At 44.7% G+C, this 21374-nt stretch overlaps 1 protein-coding gene across 2 annotated transcripts in view; it reads right to left on the reverse strand.

Annotated features, from left to right (window-relative positions):
- LCMT1 (leucine carboxyl methyltransferase 1) overlaps nucleotides 1–21374 on the reverse strand; it is a 42927-nt gene that overhangs the window by 10795 nt on the left and 10758 nt on the right. For both annotated transcript variants that reach the window (XM_077760468.1, XM_077760467.1), the window contains 5 exons: nucleotides 15207–15298; nucleotides 12875–12996; nucleotides 7959–8035; nucleotides 5942–6003; nucleotides 1995–2097 (listed from right to left, as the gene is read on the reverse strand). In XM_077760468.1, coding sequence (XP_077616594.1) covers nucleotides 1995–2097; nucleotides 5942–6003; nucleotides 7959–8035; nucleotides 12875–12996; nucleotides 15207–15298 — 456 coding nt within the window. The remainder of the gene's footprint in view (nucleotides 1–1994; nucleotides 2098–5941; nucleotides 6004–7958; nucleotides 8036–12874; nucleotides 12997–15206; nucleotides 15299–21374) is intronic.

Here is a 21374-nt window from a genome sequence, read left to right on the forward strand (position 1 = left end):
GATCAAGCCCTGTGTCAGGAATCTTCTCTCTCCCTCTCTTTTCCTCTTCTCCTCTCCCCGAATTGCACATGTTCTCTTTCTCTCTAAAATAAAGACATGTGTGTATACACACACACACACACACACACACACTGCTACAAATAATCTCTGGACCCAACTGGGTCATGGTACAAAGAAACTGAGAGAACTAAACCCAGAGGAAAAGCCAATGAAGTCTGAGTTGCAGATGAAATTGAAAATCAGAAAGAAAAACATTAAAAAGAAGTTTTTTAAAGCATTTTTTTAACCTAAGTCTAAAACCCCAGATTATATCAATAGAAATGATTAGAGTGAGTGAGTGGAAAAAAAGGTTTCAAACCTCAATAGGTTGATAATTAGAAAAATACAGTCCTAAAAACCTTTTAATTTATTTAAAAAGTCTTTTTAATATTTATTTTTGAGAGACAGAGAGAGAAGCACAAGCAGGGGAGGTGTAGAGAGAGAGAGACACACACACATAGGAACCGAAGCAGGCTCCAGACTCCGAGCTGCCAGCACAGAGCCTGACGTGAGGCTCAAACTGACGAACCGTGAGATCATGACCTGAGCCAAAGTCAGATGCTTGACTGACTGAGCCACCCAGGTGCCCCTCTAAAAACCTTATTAATGCAAAAGGCACTGATTATTACACAAGGCATTACCACATGGGGAAGCCAGGTGCAGAAGGCTACGTGGGAATTTCCTGCAGCTTTTTCATAGATTTGAATTATTTGAAAACGAAAAGTTAAGGAGGTTTACAGTATATTTTTAAGAGGCAGACACTGGGAATATTAAAAACAGGATGAGAGGCGCCTGGGTGGCTTAGTCGGTTGAGCATCCGACTTTCGCTTAGGTCATGATCTCGCAGTTCATGGGTTCAAGCCCCACGTTGGGCTCTGTGCTGACTGCCAGCTCAGAGCCTGGAGCCTATTTCAGAGTCTGTGTCTCCCTCTCTCTCTGATTCTCCCCTGCTCACGCTGTCTCTCTCTGCTAGAAATTAAAAAAAATTAAAAACAGGATGAATACTTTTCAAAATAGAAGTGAAAGCAAAGCAAAAACAGCCCATAAAGGAAAATACAGAGCACAAATGAGCCCCACAGAACTATGTATGCAATTCTAATACTTGTGATAGCCGCTGTTCTCCATTCATTTTGTAGATCTCCAAAGGCGAGGCAAACCTATCAAGAGCTCCCCTGATTAGTCTTTTTAAGTTTATTTACTTAAAAGAGAGAGACGGAGAAAGCGTGAGCAGTGGAGGGGCAGAGAAAGAGGGAGGGAGAATCCCAAGCAGGCTCTGCACTGTCAGCACAGAGCCAAATGTGGGCATGAACTGGGAGATCGTGACCAGAGCCAACACGAGGAGTTGGACGCTTAACCACTGAGCCACGGAGGCACCCCAAGGGCTCTCCCAATTTGTAAGTGGTTATTTTCCTGGCCATTTAGCACATCTGCCCAAACAGCGGGTTACTATAGTCGCAGCAGGCTGCTGCTGGTTACCACTGCCACTATACTAATCTACAGGAGACTACACAGTCTACATACCAATTTCTGTTCAGTTGCTTTCACACGCATGCTTAACGTAAGCTCCAAGCTGTCAGCGCAGAGCCTGACCCTGGCGGGGTTCGATCTCACCAACCATGAGATCATGACCTGAGCTGAAATCAAGAGTTGGATGCTTCACCAACTGAGCCACCCAGGCGCCTGCAGTTATAGGTTTTTATGCATACAGTTAACTTACCAAACTTTACGATGTCAGGCATCAGTATGTTACAAAAGCAATACATGTGACTCTGATGTGAAAACAGAAGACACACTGCTTCTCAAAAGATTTTAGAAAACTGCTCTCAGTAGCAATGAAATGGTTAACATTTCAGAATAAAAAATGGGACATGGGTATCATGCTGCACTTTTCAACTGACCTTATTTCGTATTAGCATGAAATCACAAATGCATAAGAGGTTAAAAAAAAATCTCACTGTGGATTCATGTTACATTTCTTTAGCTTCTCTTCGAGTTCAGGTAAATCTCGGAGGTCTGCTCCAATAATGGCATATCTCTTTGAATCCAACAGGTGTCCCTCTGTAAAGCCAAGAAGACATTATCATTTCAACAGAAATTAATCCACAGATGATCATTTCAATAGAGTTTTTTCAAAATTAAATTTATTTTTTCTCCATTATAGAAATACACACTCCATTACAAATAGGAAAAAAAAAACATCAGGAAGGAGGAAGGTGGAAAGGAACGAAAATCACATCTTCCAACTGATAGTGTTTTGGTACAGATCATTCCAGTCTTTTTTTCCCCCCTGGGTGCTTAAACTAATACACACAACATAAGCACATTTTCTGTCACACAAATGTATACACACATATCACACAGAAAAAAGAAAATGGGGCCAATTCTTCTTTTGAAAACTGCTTTTCCTACTTAACAGTGACATCATTCTCTGTAATGATTTCCTAGCCTTCCATGAGTGGATAAAACAACTTATTCAGCCAAGCCCTCACTATTAGGCATGTGGTATTTCCAAATTTTCTCCATCTGAGGCGCTGCAAGGAGTATCTTTTACAGATATCATGAAGCACCTGTCCGGTGAAGTAGGTCTCTAGTAGTAGAATTAGGAGGTCAAAGGGTAACATTGAAATACTGGTACCGACAGGCTGGCTGCTCTCTAAATGTTGTGCCAATTTGTGAGATACTATGGTTAAAAGAAAATAGCTTCTAAAGTATTTACAAGTAAGATGATAACGTTTGCTTGAAAATGCTCCTGCAGAGATTGGACGGCATGGTTTATATAGTGGTCCTCGGGCTTTGGCAGTCATCAGAATCACTTGGTGGGCTTGTTAAAACAGACTGATCGGCTCCACACTCTGAGTGTCTGATTTAGCAGGTCTTCCAGAAGCAGACATTTTTTTCAAATTCTTTCAAAAGCTAGAAATCTGTATTTCTAACAAGTGCTCAGGTGGTGGTGATGTCACGAGTCTGGGACTACACTTTTAGAATCACTGTACAGGTGAAATTGGCCAGTTAAAGTTCAGTGGTGGGTACATGGAGGTTCATAGATAGTTTTATTTTTTTAAGTTTATTTACTTATTTATTTATTTGGCGGGGTTGGGGGGGAGCGAGCATGAGCAGGGGAAGGGTGGAGAGAGAGGGAGAGAAAGCATCCCAAGCAGGCTCTGCCAATGCAAGGCTTGAACTCATGAACTATGAGATCATGACCTGAGCCAAAATTAAGAGTGGCCATTTAACTGAATGAGCCACCCAGGCATCCCTCCTTGATTTACTCATTCTGACTTACTTTTCATTGTGTGCCCATTTATATACTTTTCATTTTCACCTCATACATATTTCAGCTTAAAAAAAATTATCAATTCCAAGATGAATATTTTTTCACACTTTAACATTTCTGAAATGAGGATGCATCAGTCAAAAATGTTTCAGTTTAACTTATCAGCACCTTTTCTTTCCTGATGGTAAATAAACAGTGTGATTCTTCCAATCACAGCCTCAAAAGTTTAATGAAGTAGGGCAATTTTTCAAGGAAAATCTGTCTGTTTTATTATCACCTATCACTTTCCTCAAATTTTCACTCATTTGCATTTCATTTATTTTTATTTGAACTGTCCCTTTCTTAGTATGATGGCAAGATCAAGAAACTATCAAGGGCAGGATTAGAAAATTTGCTTACATAAGACTCACAGAGTTAAAAAGCAAGTGAAAGGCTAAGAAAAAAAATATGCCCCCCAACCCCCCCCCCAGTTGGCAAGGGATTTATATCACTGAACATTCTGTTATGTGATAAAGGACTTCTATAAATTGAAAAGAAAATGAAACAGTGCAACCAAAAAATTTATGAGCAAAGGAAATTTACAAAGAAATCCCACAGGCCAATAGGAAGGAAGGAAGGATACTCCCTCTCATTAGCACATTCAAGGTTATAAAAAATTTAAAACAAAAAAAGTTATAAAAAATTTTAAATTCATAGATCTGGCAGACTGGCAGAAATTGTTTTAAATGGTAGTAGCCAGTGTTAGTGAGGGTATAGAGAAAGAGAATTCTCATCTACTCTAGCAAAAATATAAATTAGTCAAAACGGGGGAGGCTGGGTGGCTCAGTCGGTTAAGCGTCCGACTTCAGCTCAGGTCATGATCTCACGTTTCGTGGGTTCGAGCCCCGCATCAGACTCTGTGCTGACAGCCAGCTCAGAGCCTGGAGCCTGTTTCAGATTCCGTATCTCCCTCTGTCTCTGACCCTCCCCCGATCATTCTCTCTCTCTCTCTCTCGGAAATAAATAAAACATTAAAAAAAATTAGTCAAAAAAAATTTCAAGGGTCTTGAAAAATGGTTTGGCAGCAGCTGTTAGAATTCATAACGTACAATTCTTTGAACCAGCAATTCCTCAAATATGCACACGCACCTATGCTTTCTACAAAACTGTCTACAGGAAACCATAAACTAGGCAGCAATCTAAAGGACCATCAGTGGTGAATACATGAAGTAAAATGGAATTTCCATGCAGAGGAGTGCTGTAAAGTCACCAGAAATAATGAGGGGGATCTAATACAGCAACATGAAGACAGCCATGAGTCACTAGGATGCACAAAGAACAAGTTACAAAACGGTACGTGTAAATTATTCACTTTATTAAAATTATACGTAGGCCCATATTTATTATAGAAGTATAGATTCACTCCTTCAACAAATATATGTTGATCTACAACATATATGTTTATTTATTCAATGTGTGCATACATTCCTTCAACAAAAATGTATTGAACCTCTTATGGGCCAGGCACGGGATTACATTTACATGTGTATTTTCTCCTGTGTGATATTTACCTGTGTCTAGGTAACTGTCCATCCACAGGCGAAAGCACACTGCACACTGGTTATTGTGGTGGGGGGAGAGGTTACGCAGGGTCTTTACTTTCTACTTCACATGTTTCTACACTACTGGATCAAAGGCAATGCAAAGTGCTAGCCCTTTCATTACAGGTAATCATTCTAATCAAATAATAACCAAAGATACAGAAAATTTTAACAGCTACAATGTAGAGAAAGCAGAGGTGCCAGCCAATGGCAAAGCCTGAGAGGTTCTACTTAGAATCTGTAGGAGGGAAACGAAGGACAGGGGAGATGTTATTCTCTGCAGGCGTTTGTCCCCTGGGAGCATAACGATGGCACTCTGGTGGGGGGGGCCTGTCTAGCTGTCTGCTGTCTCCTGTGTTACCCGCCCACCATCTAAGAAGGCCATTCTTTCTGAGCATGTGGTCTGACGTGAGTTATCATGAAGCCCCTTGAACTTCTCTGTCAGACACACACTGAACATGATGGAACATTCTGGAAGAGGTTTATCTTAGTTTTAAAGGCTTAGAAGTGAGGAGAGAGTTGTTAGAAACACTCATAATTAAAACTTAGGGGGAAAAACAGCCCTGGGCCCAAGGACATAAGGTAACGGGTGAAGCAGGTCAGGCACGAGACAGCAGATAACACAGCTATCTGCTAACTTCTCTGTCAGACAGTTCTCTCTCGGTGAAGCAGCCACGTGGGAGTCAGGGTCCGAGGCTGCCAGACTGGAGTTTTCCAAGGAAAGATGGAAATTGAGATTTTTCAGGGGAAAAAAAAAATCTATTTTTGAAATGTTGGCAACTCTCTGAAAATTTTTTTTTTCGAGATTGAAGATTGGGACCTAAGGACATCTAAGAAGAGCCACACTAAAAGTTATTTCAAATTCCTTCACAGTAAATGTAACGCAGAAGATTATACACTCCGTGACATCATGTGGACACACGTGTGCACGTGCGCGCTCGCGCTCTCTCTCTTTCTCACACACACACACACGCCATTTTTAAAAAGCAAAGGGGAAGAAAAGCAGAGAGGTAGGCCATGTTGTATTACTTAGGTTAAGGGTACTTGCCGATTTGAAGTGTGTCCTCTGAATGTAATTCTATAATGGGTTGTGATAAGAAAGACTTATATCTATGGGAAGATGGGAAAGAGAGAGTAATGAGTCAAGTAGCTTAGTCACTGCAAAACGCAAACACCCGCTACAGAAATGGCAAACAGGCACTGCTACTGTTCCTAGTCAGGGTGACTCCAGAGGGCCTTCTGCCTAATTACGCCTGGCCCTGGGCACACGCAAGAAAAATTCAGTGGATCAGCTCTCAGATTCGCTCTGTAAGCGTCATACTCAGGATGTGATGTCATCACAAACTGATCATGAAATACTCAAGACTTAGAAATTGCTAAAGATAGGCTAGCAATATTTTTCCAAATGTTCCAATGTTTTCCAAGCCGTCTCTTGTTTCCTGCCTCTGCTCAATTAAAAATTTTAACATGGTGATTATTAATCAAAGATAACTAAAAAAAATTGAGTCCTACTTGGACCTGAAGTTCAGTAACATTTATGTGGTGACTCTCCCCTCCTCCGGAATATGCAAAAAATCAGATATCAGAGAGCTGAATTCAGGATCGCAGCCACCATACATGCATTTTTCACCCCAGAAACTGCCTCTAGGGTTTCTAGAGCCCACCTGCTCTTATTTTACTGTGTTTTAACAAGGTAGGTTGTATTCTATGGGGCAGCTGGGTGGCTCAGTTGGTCATAAGTGTCTGACTTCCACTCAGGTCATGATCTCGCAGTTCATGGGTTTGAGCCCCGCTCGGGCTCTGTGCTGACAGCTCAGAGCCTGAAGCCTGCTTCAGATTCTGTGTCTCCCTCTCTCTCTGCCTCTCCACAGCTTGTACTTTCTCTCCCTCTCTCTCAAAAATAAATAAATATTAAAAAAAATAAAATGCACATTTTGTGTAATATAATCTTATATTTGAAAAGGGGAAAAACTTATTTTCACAAGAAAAATCAGGAAAAAAAACCCCATAAAATATATTTCTAGATTGTGAGGAGTACACATCTTTAAAGGACAAGGTGAAATTTTTAATGTTTACTAAAATTTTTTTTAACTGTAAGAATTAAGATTTTGTTGACATGACTAATGTACAAAGAAGAGGAGGAAGTACAGGTTAAAATCACCGAGAAAATCTGACCTTGGGCTTGAGGTCAGGGTTTAAATTTCAGCTCTACCCCTTTCTCAACAGGTGACCTTATGGAAATTAGCTTAACATCTTTGAGCTTCGGTTTCCTCACTTGCTAATAAGAGCATGTAAGTCATGCATCGTTGGCTCGGAGGACTGAATGAGATGATCCGAGTGAAGCTTTTCACACAGTGCTACAAATGCTCTCAGCAAAGATTCACAAACTCGTCATCTACAACTTTGCAAAATTCTTAAGACTTGGACTCAGGGTGGCCCCCACACTATCTCATATATAGTGAATGACCAACTTGGGACTCCCGTTATTCTTCAAACGCTATTTATTACACATCTGCCCTGGGCCAGGCACCTTTCTGTGCCTGGAGATAAAGAAGTAGCCAAAGTACACATAAAAATTCAGATTATTGGGGCTCTTGGGTGGCTCAGTAGGTTGAGAATCCGACTTCAGCTCAGGTCATGATCTCATGGTTCATGATTTCGAGCCCCACGTCGGGCTTTGTGCTGACAGCTGAGAGCCTGGAGCCTGCTTTGGATTCTGTGTATGTGTCTCTCTGCCCTTCCATATTCAGAATGTGTCTCTTTCCCCCTCTCAAAAAATAAATAATACATAAAAAACCTTTTTTTTAACTTCATATTACTAAATCACTACAGGTCATTTCTTTTAAATGTTCAGAGAAATTATGTTAATGGACAGAAGAGTTGCAAGGGAGGGTATGTTTCATTTTGAAGATAGTTTGGAATGAGGATCTTGGGGCCAGAAAGCAAGTGGGATGGGGGTAAAAGGAAGAGTCCTCTAATGAGGTCTCTGGTGTTCAGAGCTGCCACTTCCTAAATGCTGCCTCTGAACTTACTGGGTTCTCCCCTCTGGTCAAAACCATACTTACTTGATGCTGTGCAGCTTTCTCGTGATTATCATGGGAAAGTCCACCTCAAAATATTTACTGGGGAGAAGATCTTCATCCTGAGGGAAAATACACAGTAAGTTTTAGAATTATGTATTCACGCATACATTTACCAATCACCTTAATGTACCAAGTCCTAGGCCCTGAAGAGTAACAGGGTACTGAAGGGTGTTAAGTCTGGGAACGATATGAGCAGAAATGTATTTTTCAGATTACTGTGGTCTCTGCATGGGGAATGGGTGGAGGCCGGGAGTGAGGGGTTATCACGGCTGTCCAGGGAAGAAGGCACGGGGAGCCCAAACTGGGTGAGCAGCCCCTGGGATGGAGGTGTGGAGGAGCTGAGAGGCAATGGGGAGTAGGACCTAATAGAATTTTCCAAAACGCAGGCTGAGATGAATTAGAGAGGGTCAGGACACCAATGAGGGGTTCTGACCAGCAGTTGAGGGTTAAAATGGAATAAAACAGCAAAAATCCCAAAGCATTGCACACTATGGGGATGGGTACTGCTTTGTGACGGTCTACTTCTTCCTGTGAGGGGAGGTTACAGCCGGTGGTAAAGGGCAGGCACTCTGGAGCCGGAGACAGGGGTTCGGGTCCCAGCTCCACCGCCTGTCTGCTGTGAGGCCCTGAAGTCAGTCAACTCCCTGGGTTGGCCCTGGTTTCTCCTGTCTATGAAGTAGAGAAAGTGATAGTGTCTCGCGGGGTTGTGAGCATTAATGAGGAAATAAATACACACCAGTGACCCTCAGAACAGGGTCTGCCTTAGAAAGTGCCACATGTGTGCCATTACTGACACGGGTACAGGGCGCCTGGGTGGCTCAGTCAGTTAAGCGTCTGACTTTGGCTCCGGTCATGATCTCACGGTTCATAAGTTTGAGCCCCACATGGGGGCTCTCTGCTGTCAGCACAGAGCCCACTTTGGATCCTCTTCCCCCACCAACCTCTGCCCTTCCCCCACTCTCTCTCAAAATAAATAAACTTATTAAAAAAAAAAAACCTTATTGACACAGGTACGGGTCTTGGCCCGGGGTGTACATTTATTTTTACTGAGCCCTGCCAGGAAAACAGTGTGGCAGACACACCCACACCCACACCCATCTCTCTCTCTCTCACACACACACGCGCGCGTGACCTTGCCTCTCCTTCTGCAGCCCCAGCCTGGTCGCTCCCCTGGCCATCCTAGCACCTTCTCTCCACCTCTGTCACGTCCAATCAATTCCTCAGCCTGATGAGTATTCTAGAACGCACTCTCTCCTCCTCAGCTCACACTGTAAGGACACTGCTGTCTGGACTCTCCACCACACCCCGCGTGTTGCCGCGGCAGCTCCTCACTCCCCTGAGGCTTGGGGAAAGACACAAGGCGCTCCACACCCTGGTGACCTGCCCAGCGTCTCCCCAAAGCGTTCTTTTAACACCCCCGTATCCACCTGTACTTACGTTTCACAAATATAGAGCCACTTACTTGAAGGAGAAAAAAAACAAAGAAAAAGACAGTTGTTGGTGCCCAGAACCCAGCGGTGGGCCTCCCTGCTGTGGGCCAGGATAAAGGAAAAGCCGGAGCGAGGATGACACCCCTCTTTCTGACTTGAGCAACTGTGCAGAACACCATTTAAGTGGATGGTAATGGGGGATGGAGAGCAGGGATGGAGGGGAGCCGACCCCCTGGGACAGCATGACAGTGCGGAGGGGACAGGAATCACGAGCAAGCATTTTCCAGTAGGAGGTGACCCCGAAGGGCAAGTGTCAGAACTGTGAGAGCCAGCGGCCCCTCACCCCTTGGAAAATCTCAGGGGAGCTATGTGCAGATCAGGGTCGTGTAAAATGCTGTCTAAAGATATTTGGAGGGAACGTTTAGAGCATAGAGGAGATAACTCTTGCTAGGAAATTCCAGAGCACCCTACAAGAATTTTACTCACATGATATGAAAAAGTTACACACACTCTAAAATTCCAGAAGGCCATGAGAACAATGGGAAGCAAATGAAGGACAGCGTACGATCCTATCTCATCTAGGACTTCTGACTTTACAAAGAGCTTTGCCACGCATCAGTGACTTGCCCCTCCTAAGAATTCTGATTAAGGGGTCACCGTGGAGGGAAAGCTTCCAGAAGGCACACCTGGGGTTTTAAGGAACAGACAGCTTTCTTGCCTTTGGGAAAGGGGCAAAAATGGTTGTGGGATGTGATGCTTCAATTGTTTATTCTGGCATGCCCTAAGCCCTTCTGACATGCCACTCGCCAGTAGCTTGCGTGCCACAGGAGGCACGGAAGACACCCAAGACTGTGCATAGCTTCCGCAGGGCAGCCAGGAACAGCTGTGGGGAAGGGAATCCCGCAAACTCAGAGGAGATCCGACATGGCCGACCACTGCACAGGCTGCCAATAGAGAGACTGACCGCCTGCATCCTTGATCCTCTGGCTGTGCGGAAACAGAATTCAAGAGACACCAAGAAGCTGAGGTCCCTTGAAGGGCTCCACTTACCCTTTATTCTTGGTTTGGGACGGTACTGGCTTTCCTGTACCGTATTCTCACCCGTTGCCTGAAGGTGGGAGCCTTCAACTGTCCCAGCGGCCTTGGGCCCCTGACATCACACAGAATGGGCTCACACCCTAGTGGCCGTGGAAAGCCTGTGACCTGCAGCCAAGCCTCCGCTGGCGCAGCCAGGGACCATCCCAGGTGGCAGGTGCAACACCTAGACTAGCGGACAAGATTTTCCCTACTCTCTTACAGAAGCACAGAGAGCTCAGAAACAGGGATCAGCACACTTGCTGTGAACAGGCAGCCAGCATTCCAGCCTGTTCCTGCCGGAACCCTCCACCCCGCTGCTCCAGACATGAACCAGCCACAGGGAAGACGCAAGTAAATGGCAGTTGGCTGTGTTGCAATAAAACTTTATTTACAAAAACAGGTGGCAGCCTGAATTTGGCCCATTCAGCTCCTGCTCCAAAGAGCAAACAAGCATAACTTTTCTAAAAAGAAACTTTGATTTTTTTAAACCCTTCAGACCAATATAATTATCAAACAAAACGAAAAATCTCCACAAAATCTTTCGGACCCTGCGCTATTCTCCTTCCTCACTCCTGACACATAACCTTTTTCTTGGAAGGGGTACATAAGGCTCAGTGTACCTTGCTCAGACATAAAAATCTTAGATTTATTAATGATTAACCCGCCTACATGGCAGGGGGAGAAACCAAACCACAGGACCAAGTCAAAAGGGTGTCAGGACCAAAGGAGGAGTTTCTCCAGTGGCTTCCATTAACACCGCACACGTTCTGCCACTGTGTTCTGTTCCAGTCCCTTCCACTGCACCATGGTCTCTGAGGTACAGAGGTACCACTGATCCCAAAGAGGCAAAGAGCCCCCCTCGGGGGCCCCAGGCTCTATGGAGAGAACAAGGAAGGAATCTGGACTCAGACGAACTGCAGTCCGTTGTTTGTTCCCTGCTCCAATGCCCTGGCAGTCAGATCTGGGGAAGACACAAGCTCTCACAGTCCCCCTCTCCCCATCTGTGTACCCCCACTCCCCACTCCGCACAGAGCTCCCATGTTAATTCCTGAGGTCACGTGTGTGCACGCACTTCAGAAATGTCAGCTACCTTATCCTGAATGAAGAATGCAGAGGCAAACGGTCAATACTAAGCCTGTGCTGAGGCCACTGATTTCTCGCCTCAGTGAGAGAAAGGTTGGGAGCACTGATGACCGAAGACCTTATCAGGTGAGCTGATTAGGGACAAAAGACACACTCAAGTCGTACTGGCCACACACACTCTAACTTATCTTGGTGTACTTCTGCAAGAATCTGGAGAAATCACGTACCCATGACTGCCACGTGAATGACCTGATAGGGGAAGCAAGAAACATCTGTACAAACCTACAAAAAAGAAAATGCAATCATTGAGATCACTGTAGGGAAAACGTGCGGTGCTAGAATTCCAGTCCGGAATCAGAGACCGGGCCTGCGGTCCTGATTCTGCCACTAACTGGACCCGTTTCCTTTTCTGCGATTGAGTGTAATTACACCTGCTGTCGATCCCTAACGAAGGAGGTGAGGGATCAGACGAGAGAATGGAGGGGCGCCTGGGTGGCTCAGGCAGCTGGCATCTGACTCTTGATTTCAGCTCGGGTCATGGTCTGGCGCTTCGTGGGATGGAGCCCTATGCTTAGGATTCTCTTTCTCTCTTTCTCAAAATGAAGAAGTAAACTTTTTAAAAAAGATCAGAGAACGGCTACAAAAGGTCTTTGTGTCATGTTACCATCACCCAGCCCTGCAAATCTCCAAACCGTACTGAAGACACCGTCACGATGACAGCACAATCTTTATTATCGTCAAAACGAGAAGCGCATGGGCCCCCGTCCCAGCTGCTCTACTGACAGTGCTCTCGCACACACACACAGCAAATGTATCCGAGGGTTTTTACCACAACCCGTTAGTAAGAGCAGGAGCTAAGAAGCAAGGCATGTAACTAGGGCCTTGGTGACATCAAGTACGTGGCTGACGCTGGTTGCGCAGCAGGTGCAAGCAGATGGGGAGAGGGACGCAAGACAGGCAGTCGCTGCATTCCCTCTGAATATATTTCTAACATTTTAAAAAACGTTTGTTTTTGAGAGGGAGATGGAGCAAGGGTCAGAGAGACAGAGACAGACAGAGAGAGAGAGAGAGAGAGAGAGAGAGAGAGAGAGAGAGAGAGAGAGAATCCCAAGCAGGCTCTGCGCCCTCAGCACAGAGCCCAATGCAGGGCTTGAACCCACACACTGAGAGGCCTTGACCTAAGCAGAGAGCAAGAGTCAGGTGCTCAACTGACTGAGCCACGCAGGCGCCCCTAATAGTCTGAACCTGGTGGGAACCGTCACAAAATTAAACAATTCGGGAAAGAAGGGGGCAGTATTTTTAATTTACCTTTAATCTCCAGAAGGTGGTATCCATCCCAGCCCCGAGATTTAGAATTTGACAATGACATTCTGTCTTCCGTAGAAATGCCTTTATAAGCTGACTGACGCCATGGACGCGAGCAAAATATCCTGAGAGACAGAGACAAGCCATCACTCACTGATGATGGAAATAATCCCTGCAAAGCCCACCACACCAGAAGAACAAAACACAACCCTTCTGCCCTGCCATCAGGGGCCGTGATTTATCTGTAGACCTTATGGTAGAAATGACAACTTCCAAAAAAATGACGACTTCCTTTTTTTTTTTTTTTTTTAAAGCTATTTGAACCAAAATAAGCACAATCTACCTAATGGTTGGATCGACTATCATAAGAAAAATACAATGTCCCCTAATTCTACTTATGAAAGATGTCTTACATCAAAACATCAGATCTAAACGTTCCTCTTGGAAATGTGCTTTTTCATGGCTAAGTGAAAGCTACTCAGATCTGCTAAAACTCAAAATTGTGAGATCATATGGAAAATATTGGGGGGAAGTGAGGGCACAGGCAAAGGGCTGCCTAATGCACTGACTTGTTAAGCTCTGGGGAGGGAAGCTGGAACAAAGGAGATGAGAAATAAAGGAGGGACAAAGGAAGATAAAATCAGTTGTGTTCTAAAGGCCTGCCGCTTAATTTGACATAGGAATTTCACATCTATGGATTCTACTTGTAAATAATTTGAGCTTGTTTTTTAAAGGCCTCTTTCATTTTACTTTTTAAAAAAAATTTTTTTAATGTTTTATTGATTTCTAGGAGAGAAAGAGAGAGACAGCGTGAGCAGGGGAGGAGGGTCAGAGAGAGAGGGAGTGACAGACTCTGAAACAGGCTCCAGGCTCTGAGCTGGCAGTCAGCACAGAGCCCGACGCGGGGCTCAAACCCACGAACTGTGAGATCATGACCTAAGCGAAAGTCGGACGCTTAACCAACTAAGCCACCCAGGTGCCCCTCATTTTACTTTTCTAGTAAAACCTTTTTATTATGGATACAGAACATCATCCACAGTGGACTGGATATTGGAAAAAATTTTAAAGATGCTCCCCGCATGCTCTTTGGGAAGCACTGTCCCACTACAGGGCCCTAGTCTAGTGATGCCAACCCGGGGAGAGGAAGAAGGAAGGAAGGAGGGCTGACATGCTGCCCAGGGCCCCCGGCACACAGGGCACCATGGTGGGGCCTTGCCTCTGCAGCGTTTGTTAGGAAAGTGGCCTCAAGAGCATGGGACAAGGACTGATGCCTGGTTTCACCCTCAGCTCAGACTAAGTACCCTGTCCTTATTCTCAAGAAGCACCGCTTTAAAATTGCTTTGCAATTCTTATGGAAACTCCCCACAGGATCCATCTTTAGGGCCAAGATTCCTGCACTCACAAGAACTGTGGTCATTTGGCCACTTTCTCAATCTGTCTGAGACTAAGTCACCCTCCTGTCTCAAATCCTTTCAGTGCCTTGACAGAAATGATTTGCAGAGCCTAACAGGGTCACTATCACTTTCACAAGGCCAAAAATGTAAATCTGTCCGTGAACAGACAGTTTACAGTAAAAGATATATAAATGGCTCTTAAACATATAAAGTTGATTTTGGGGCACCTGGGTGGCTCAGTTGGCTAAGCGTCCGACTCCTGATTTCAGCTCAGGTCACGATCTCATGGTTCAAGGGTCTGAGCCTCACATCGGGCTCTGTGCTGACAGCATAGAGCCTGCTTGGGATTCTCTCTCTCCCTCTCTCTTTGCCTCTCCCCCTACTTGCAAGCATGGGTACACACTCTCTCTCTCTCAAAATAAACATTTTAAAAATATATATTAAAAAATAGTAATAATGATCTTAAGCTTCACCCCAAAATAAGAGGAATATAAAATAAAATTACTGTAAGAGACCATTTTTCATTTATCAGATTAACAAAGATGAAAAGGTTCATAATACACTGTGTTGGTGAGGATGTTGGGAAATAAGCAATCCCTATACTACTGGAGAGAGTGAACACTGGAGCTCTCATTTTAAGAGTGAATCCCTCTGTTATACAGCTGGCTCTGAAATGGAGACGGGGCCACCCTCCATGGAATGTGGGTGGCTTCTAGAAGGTGGACAAGAAAAGGAAACAGACTCTTCCCTATGGTCTCCAAAAGAAACAGCCCCAAAGACACTCTGACTTAGTAAGACCCATGTTTGACCTCTGACCTTCAGAACTGGAAGATAATAAATTTGTATTATTTAAAAAAAAAAAAAAAAAAAGAACGAATCCCTAAAACCTGAGGCCTCTCGGCTGATGAGGGGGAACAGGGAGGAGGGAGAGGGTCACTTGCCTCTGTTAATCTCGGGGGCCTTCCTCTCCTTAGACAGCCTTACAAGATGCTGGATGTAGGGGTCATGCCAGTAGCCAATGCTGACTGCAAACCTGGAAGGGATGAAAAGGAGGCAGGTGAGTAGAGGTCAGTAGATTCAGGTTCTCAGGAACCAGGGCAAGGAGGAAAACCGTCTACTTCCAAAGGCCGACAGATTCACATTTCACACTCAGCACAGATGTAAACAGATGCAGCCATCCACTGTGTGTTCACTTACGTTGCCTCTCACCCTCCCTCAGCGGCCGTGTGTCACCTCTCTGTGTTCTGACGCTAATTCCATTCCCAGGACCCTAGAGAGCATAGGACCTCATCTCACACCTCACCCAGAAGGCCTGCGGCCATGTATTCACTCAGCAAACTGGACAGAGCTCTTCAGACACTCTACTCAGCCAGAAGTTCTGGGTCCACAGGAAAGGAGATGTAGAATTGTTCTGTAAAACTCACCTGGGACTCCCTAAGTATTTCCCCCGGCTCTGTCATTTCACATCCCTTAAGGAGGTCCTAGTGGGAAAACCAGGAACAAATAAACAGTACAGCTACAGCCTAGATAAAGCCATTGTCGCTTACACTCTCTGGTCTACACTACAACCTGGAAAGTGCTATGGGAACCTAAACGCTCCCCAGACTACACCACAGGGAATCAAAGTTCTAGTTTCCTTTGCCAGGGATCTGAAGCCCCAATTACCGCTGAAGGTCTTCTGGCAACCACGGATGGATCCAGCCTTAGGACAAGGACATGTGATGGAAGGAACCTGGATCCTTAAGGCCACACCAAGCCACTGTGGGCCTGGAGCCCGCTCTACCTCTGAACTGACATTTTGAGAGTTTATACATGTCTTTATCATTTAAACCAAATGGAGTCAGGCATCTGTTACCTACACTCTGAAGCATCTTAAGTGATATCCTAAGTGTAGGAGCTCATTTCCATGTTGTGTGATGAATCAGCTAAGAGGGGACAGTGTGTGTGTGTGTGTGTGTGTGTGTGTCTGTGTGATTGTCACCCAGCTAGGGTCTGAGCTCCCAGAAGCAGATATTCTACCTTCTCTTTACATCCACTGACAAGGCTTACTGCTGCCTTGACTGTGATCGGTGCTAATCCTGTACAAACCTGTCCCTTGCCCAGTCTCTCTCATGTCCACGTTCACATTCACACATCCACAGACACCCATAAGGAAGCACATACTTTTGGCTATTCAAGGCAGTAACTCAACACGGAAACACACAAAGTACTCGTTAAGGGACACAATTTGCTACGGGCCCAGACTGTCCAAGTTTTACAAGGGTGAACGGGCTTGGCTGTCTAAAATAGTGCTTTTCAAACAATGAATGATGACTCATCCGTCTCATAAAATCAGTGTTGTCATTTGCAAGTCTTCATCTGTGAAAATGCAGTCGAACAGAGTAAAATAGAAAATATCAGTATGCATTACACACTGTAAGACTGTTTTGTGAAGTTTTTGTGGAAGTGTGTGTTTGGGGCATAAATGCGATGAAAAATCTGTTCTCCAAACAAACAAAATAGACTCTTAGACACAGAGAGCAAAGTGGTGGTTGCCAGAGGAAATAGGGAGAGGGTGGGAAAAATAGGCAAAGAGGGCTTAAGGGGTATAGACTTCTAGTTACATAAATAACTCACCAAGATGAAAAGTACAACATAGGGAATACAGTCAATAATATCGTTATAACACAGTATGGTGACAGATGGCAATGACAATTGTGGTGAGCGCTAAGTAATGTGCAGGTTTGTCAAATCACTTTGTTGCACATCTGAAACTAATATAACATTGTATGTCAACTGTCCTTCAATAATTAAAGAAAGAAAATAATTTTTCTCGCTGTTGGTGGGTTAGGGGCATACTGGCCTCAAAGGAATTATCTAGTGCCATCTAGTGGTAAAGGCCACATCTGCAGTCGAAGCAAGAACCAGACTAGTGATGAGAACGTCATCCAAAGGTTGGAGGGGGCCTTAGAAGGGACCAGGTCAACCCTGACATCCACTGCAAGACTCCCTCAGCAACACCAAGAGACTGCCTCACTGTGCACCACAAAGAAGACACTCACTCCAAGGCTCCGCAGCCCTGACTGCTGAAAGCTGATCAAGTTGCCCCTCTACAAGCTCTGCATCGGACTTACTACCGCCCTCTCCTGGCTGACAAGGAGAGTTTCCCCTCCTCTCAGCTGTAGTCTCCTTCAATTTCATGCTATTGCTTCAGTCAAGCAATACTTGTTGAGTGTCTGCTACATGCCAGGCATGGGGGATACAGTGGTGAACCAGACACAAAGATAAGTAAGAGCTTCTGACAGATGAAGGACAACAGCATGGAGGATGGATGGCCCTACTTTAGAGAATGTGAGAGGGAAAACCTCGCTGGAAAGGGAGTGGGCTGAGTTGGGTCCTTACAGAATTGGAGAAAGCTGTGCAAAAGGCATTCCAGACAGGAGGGTAGCAGACAGACAGCAGGGAGGCTGGAGAACACTGGAGAAACCGGAGAAACCGGACAGGGAGGTGGAGAGAGAAGCAGGCTCAGGCCACAAAGGGCCTGGTGGGAGCCGGGGAGAGATCTCTGCAGCCGCGTGCAGCGGCACCAAACCATGGGGAGATGAACAAATGTAACCTATCCAATCCCAGTCCTTAGGACTCTGACTTTCTAATGTTTCCAACGTGTGTCTCCTTCCAGTCTTCAGATCTAGAAGTCTGCCAGTGGTTTCTGGGAGGAAAAGGATGTCACTGATCTGCACCTCAGAGTGGCCAACATAAGACAGCACGCTGGTAAGAAGAGGAAGGGTCAAAGGACTGTCGGGCACTGCTCACGGGGAGCTCCAAAGGGAGATGGGCAACCTCTTTCAGAACTTACAAGCTGCCACTGGGAGCTCAGCTGAACACGGTGGATCCATAAAAGGAAATGCTAACCGGTCACCTCAGATTAAACTAGAAGAATCAGACATGCCAAGGTGTTCAAGATACACTGTGAAGGGAAAAAAGTTAGGCCAAAAACATATGTAGCCAACGTGCCCGTGAATACGTGTGTGTGTGTGTGTGTGTGTGTATTTACAGACAAGTACTAGGGGACTGGTACCAGAACACTAACAATGATTATCTCAGGGGGCTCTGGGGGGTGTGTGTTTGTGTGTGTGTGTGTGTGTGTGTGTGTGTAAACTTATCTCTATGTTTTCAACTTTTTCTTCACTAATTCTATGCCATATTTCATTCTAAGACACCATCAACTGTAAGACTGAAAAAAGAAAGAAGAAACACTGCCAGTTAGTTAGCTTAATGTTTTTCTTACTGCTTAGAATTTTAAGTTTGTGCTTGCTGGAAAAAGCCCACTTATTTACTTGTTTGTTTAATTATTCTGAAAGCAGGCTCTATGCACAACGTGGGGCTTGAACTCACAACCAGATCAAGAGTTGCATGCCCTACTGACTGAGCCATCCAGGCAGCCCTGCAAAAGCCCATGGACGCTTACTTAAACAGATGAAAGGAAATGGATGAGTGCAATAAGCTGGTTAAGTCTTCCTTTGTCGGGTATCTGTGAGTTTCCACACAATATTGTCCTTCGTGCTGCCAAGGGCACTGGCAAGGCTGCGTTCCCAAGAGGTCTCCATCATCCTCTCCCAAGATTTCCTTCCATGCTACTGACCCTCCAGATGTAGGTTCTGTTACTGAGCCTTTCTTGATCTCATCAGAAGGTATCAATGGATGGTTCTCAAACAGCAATCAGGATTTGTGCTCCTTCTTCAAATGGCCCCTAAAGAGCAGGTGGACAGAAGCACCCGAGAGCCATCCAGCCAGGCCCCGAGCAACGATGAGCACATCCACTTGCACAGATAATGACAACTCTAACCCAACTCAGTAGTGACTGCAGGACGCATGGAGAATAAATCACAGCTGATGTCAAGAAGCAAGAGCGCGTGTCACAGCAAGGATCGAATACCATACTGCCTTCACCACACAGACAACAGTGAGCTTAGATGTCACAGGCAAACATGGAGGGCAAATATCATGTGAGGAAAACTACCTGTGACATCACAAAGTAGTAACATCCTTAAAATATAAAGGACTTGTAAACTAGTAAGAAGAAAAAAGTCTAAAATCCTAGAAGGACAAAAATGAGCAGTTCACAAAAGAGCAAACCGATCACTTAATATACAAAATAAATACCCCCAAAAAAATGTAAAATGAAAGCAGAAACAGCACGCAGTAGATCTTCTATCAAATTAGCAACAAAACCATTTTTTAACAGAACCGGGCTTTGGCAAGTTCCAGCCACCAGAACTGAAAACTGGCATGGCCGTGCCCCAAGGCACTTCGGCCACTAGTATTCAAGGTCAAAGTTACATATATACAATGAGCACACAATCCCACTTCTAGGATTTTGCCCTCAGGAAATAGGAATGAACACAAAAATGTTTCTCTAAAAACAGTGAACCCGGGGTTACATGTTGGGTGAACAAAGCAGGCCACAAAATTCTATGTACGGAATGTTCCCAATTCTATTAGAGGAATATGTACACTCATGTACACGTGAACATACGAATACATACGGTATATGTATAAAGACTTCCCAGAGGAGACACCCAAATATGAACCGTGGTCACCTCCACACTATGATACTGTGTGCCCCATCTGGTGCTGCTGTCTGTCCGTCCCCACTACAGTCCTCCGTTGTCCAAACCCAGAAAACATCCCCTCTCTTTGTATATCCTGACTTCATGTTTAAAATCCAAAGAATCAAAAATCTCAGATTTGGAAAGACCTATTTCACAGTCTTCATTCAATCCCTATTGCTTTTGAAATTTTCATGGCATTCACATACCACCTGTTCATTGTAACATTTCTTTATATCACACACTATTTTATTTTCTTCTAACACACACTATAATAAATACCTAACTATTAAAACTTCAAACATCTGGGGCCACCTAAAGTCATTTCACATTCTTCCCGTGGGAAACGCTGAGCTGGTCCAACCGCCTATTCATTCAAGAAGCATTTACTGACTCTGCCCTACTGGCATGAGTAGCACCTGCAGCAGTGGGAGCCTCACGGGAGAGGTGTGACATGCCCTCCACCAGGTATTTCTTCATCTGAAGGAACGGGAAGGGGCTCTCCCCGCTCTCCCAGCCAGTGAGGATCAAGGCCAGGTTCATTTGACTTCTATCAACACGCCTGAGAGCTTACTACCACACCAGCCATCATTCCAAATGCTTGACAAATAGGAATGCCTGCAACCCTCATCATGACCCCCTGTGGAAGGCACTGCTTTACAGACTGAGGGAAGGCAGGTCCCTCAAGCTGTGGAACCTTGTAGGAAACTTAATTCTATTGCTTTTCAAACCTACTTACCCGCCCGGTCTTGGATCCCTCCCTGACACTTCAGTTGTTTAAATGGTATCGGAGCACCTAGGTGGCTCAGTCGGTTAAGCCTCCGACGTCGGCTCAGGTCATGATTATACGGTTCGTGGGTTTGAGCCCCGCATTGGGCTCTGTGCTGACAGCTAGCTCAGAGCCTGGAGCCTGTTTTGGATTCTGTGTCTCTCTCTCTCTGATCCTCCCCCACTCACACACTCTCTCTCTCTCTTGCGTGCGCGCTCTCTTTCTCAGAAATAAATAAAACATTAAAAATTTAAAAAAAATAGGTATCTGTGTATGCGTGTATGTGTGTGTATTCGTGTGTGTATATATGCTACACTAAATATACACATACATATATATGTGACGTATGTACATATATACGATGCATTAAATGTAATCGCAAAAATCAATCCAATACTCTTAGCATCAATTTTCAAGTTTGAAATTTGAACTGCATACTGCATACTAGTCTTTAAGATACTGTTCTACCTCTTATTTTTAATCTTATTGTTCTTTTTTTAGTCTCTTTTTTTGGTTTCTATTTCTTGATGGTTTTATTCTTGGTTATAAATGGAAGGCAGGAAGCAAAGTCTTAAGGGCAACAGACTTTGTACCTAAACAGACTTTCAGTTTCCTTTCTTGTGAGCTCTGTTGCTTTCTTAAGTAGATCTGCAAGGTCTTAAGTGTTGAATCACCTAAAAAAAACAAAACAAAACTGAGCCTCAATTAACTCACAGGCTATTGTTTCTTCCCAACAGAGGCTACTGGTATTG

Source organism: Crocuta crocuta, unplaced genomic scaffold (assembly GCF_008692635.1).
Source record: "Crocuta crocuta isolate KB4526 unplaced genomic scaffold, BGI_CrCroc_1.0 scaffold73, whole genome shotgun sequence".
NCBI lineage: Eukaryota > Metazoa > Chordata > Mammalia > Carnivora > Hyaenidae > Crocuta > Crocuta crocuta.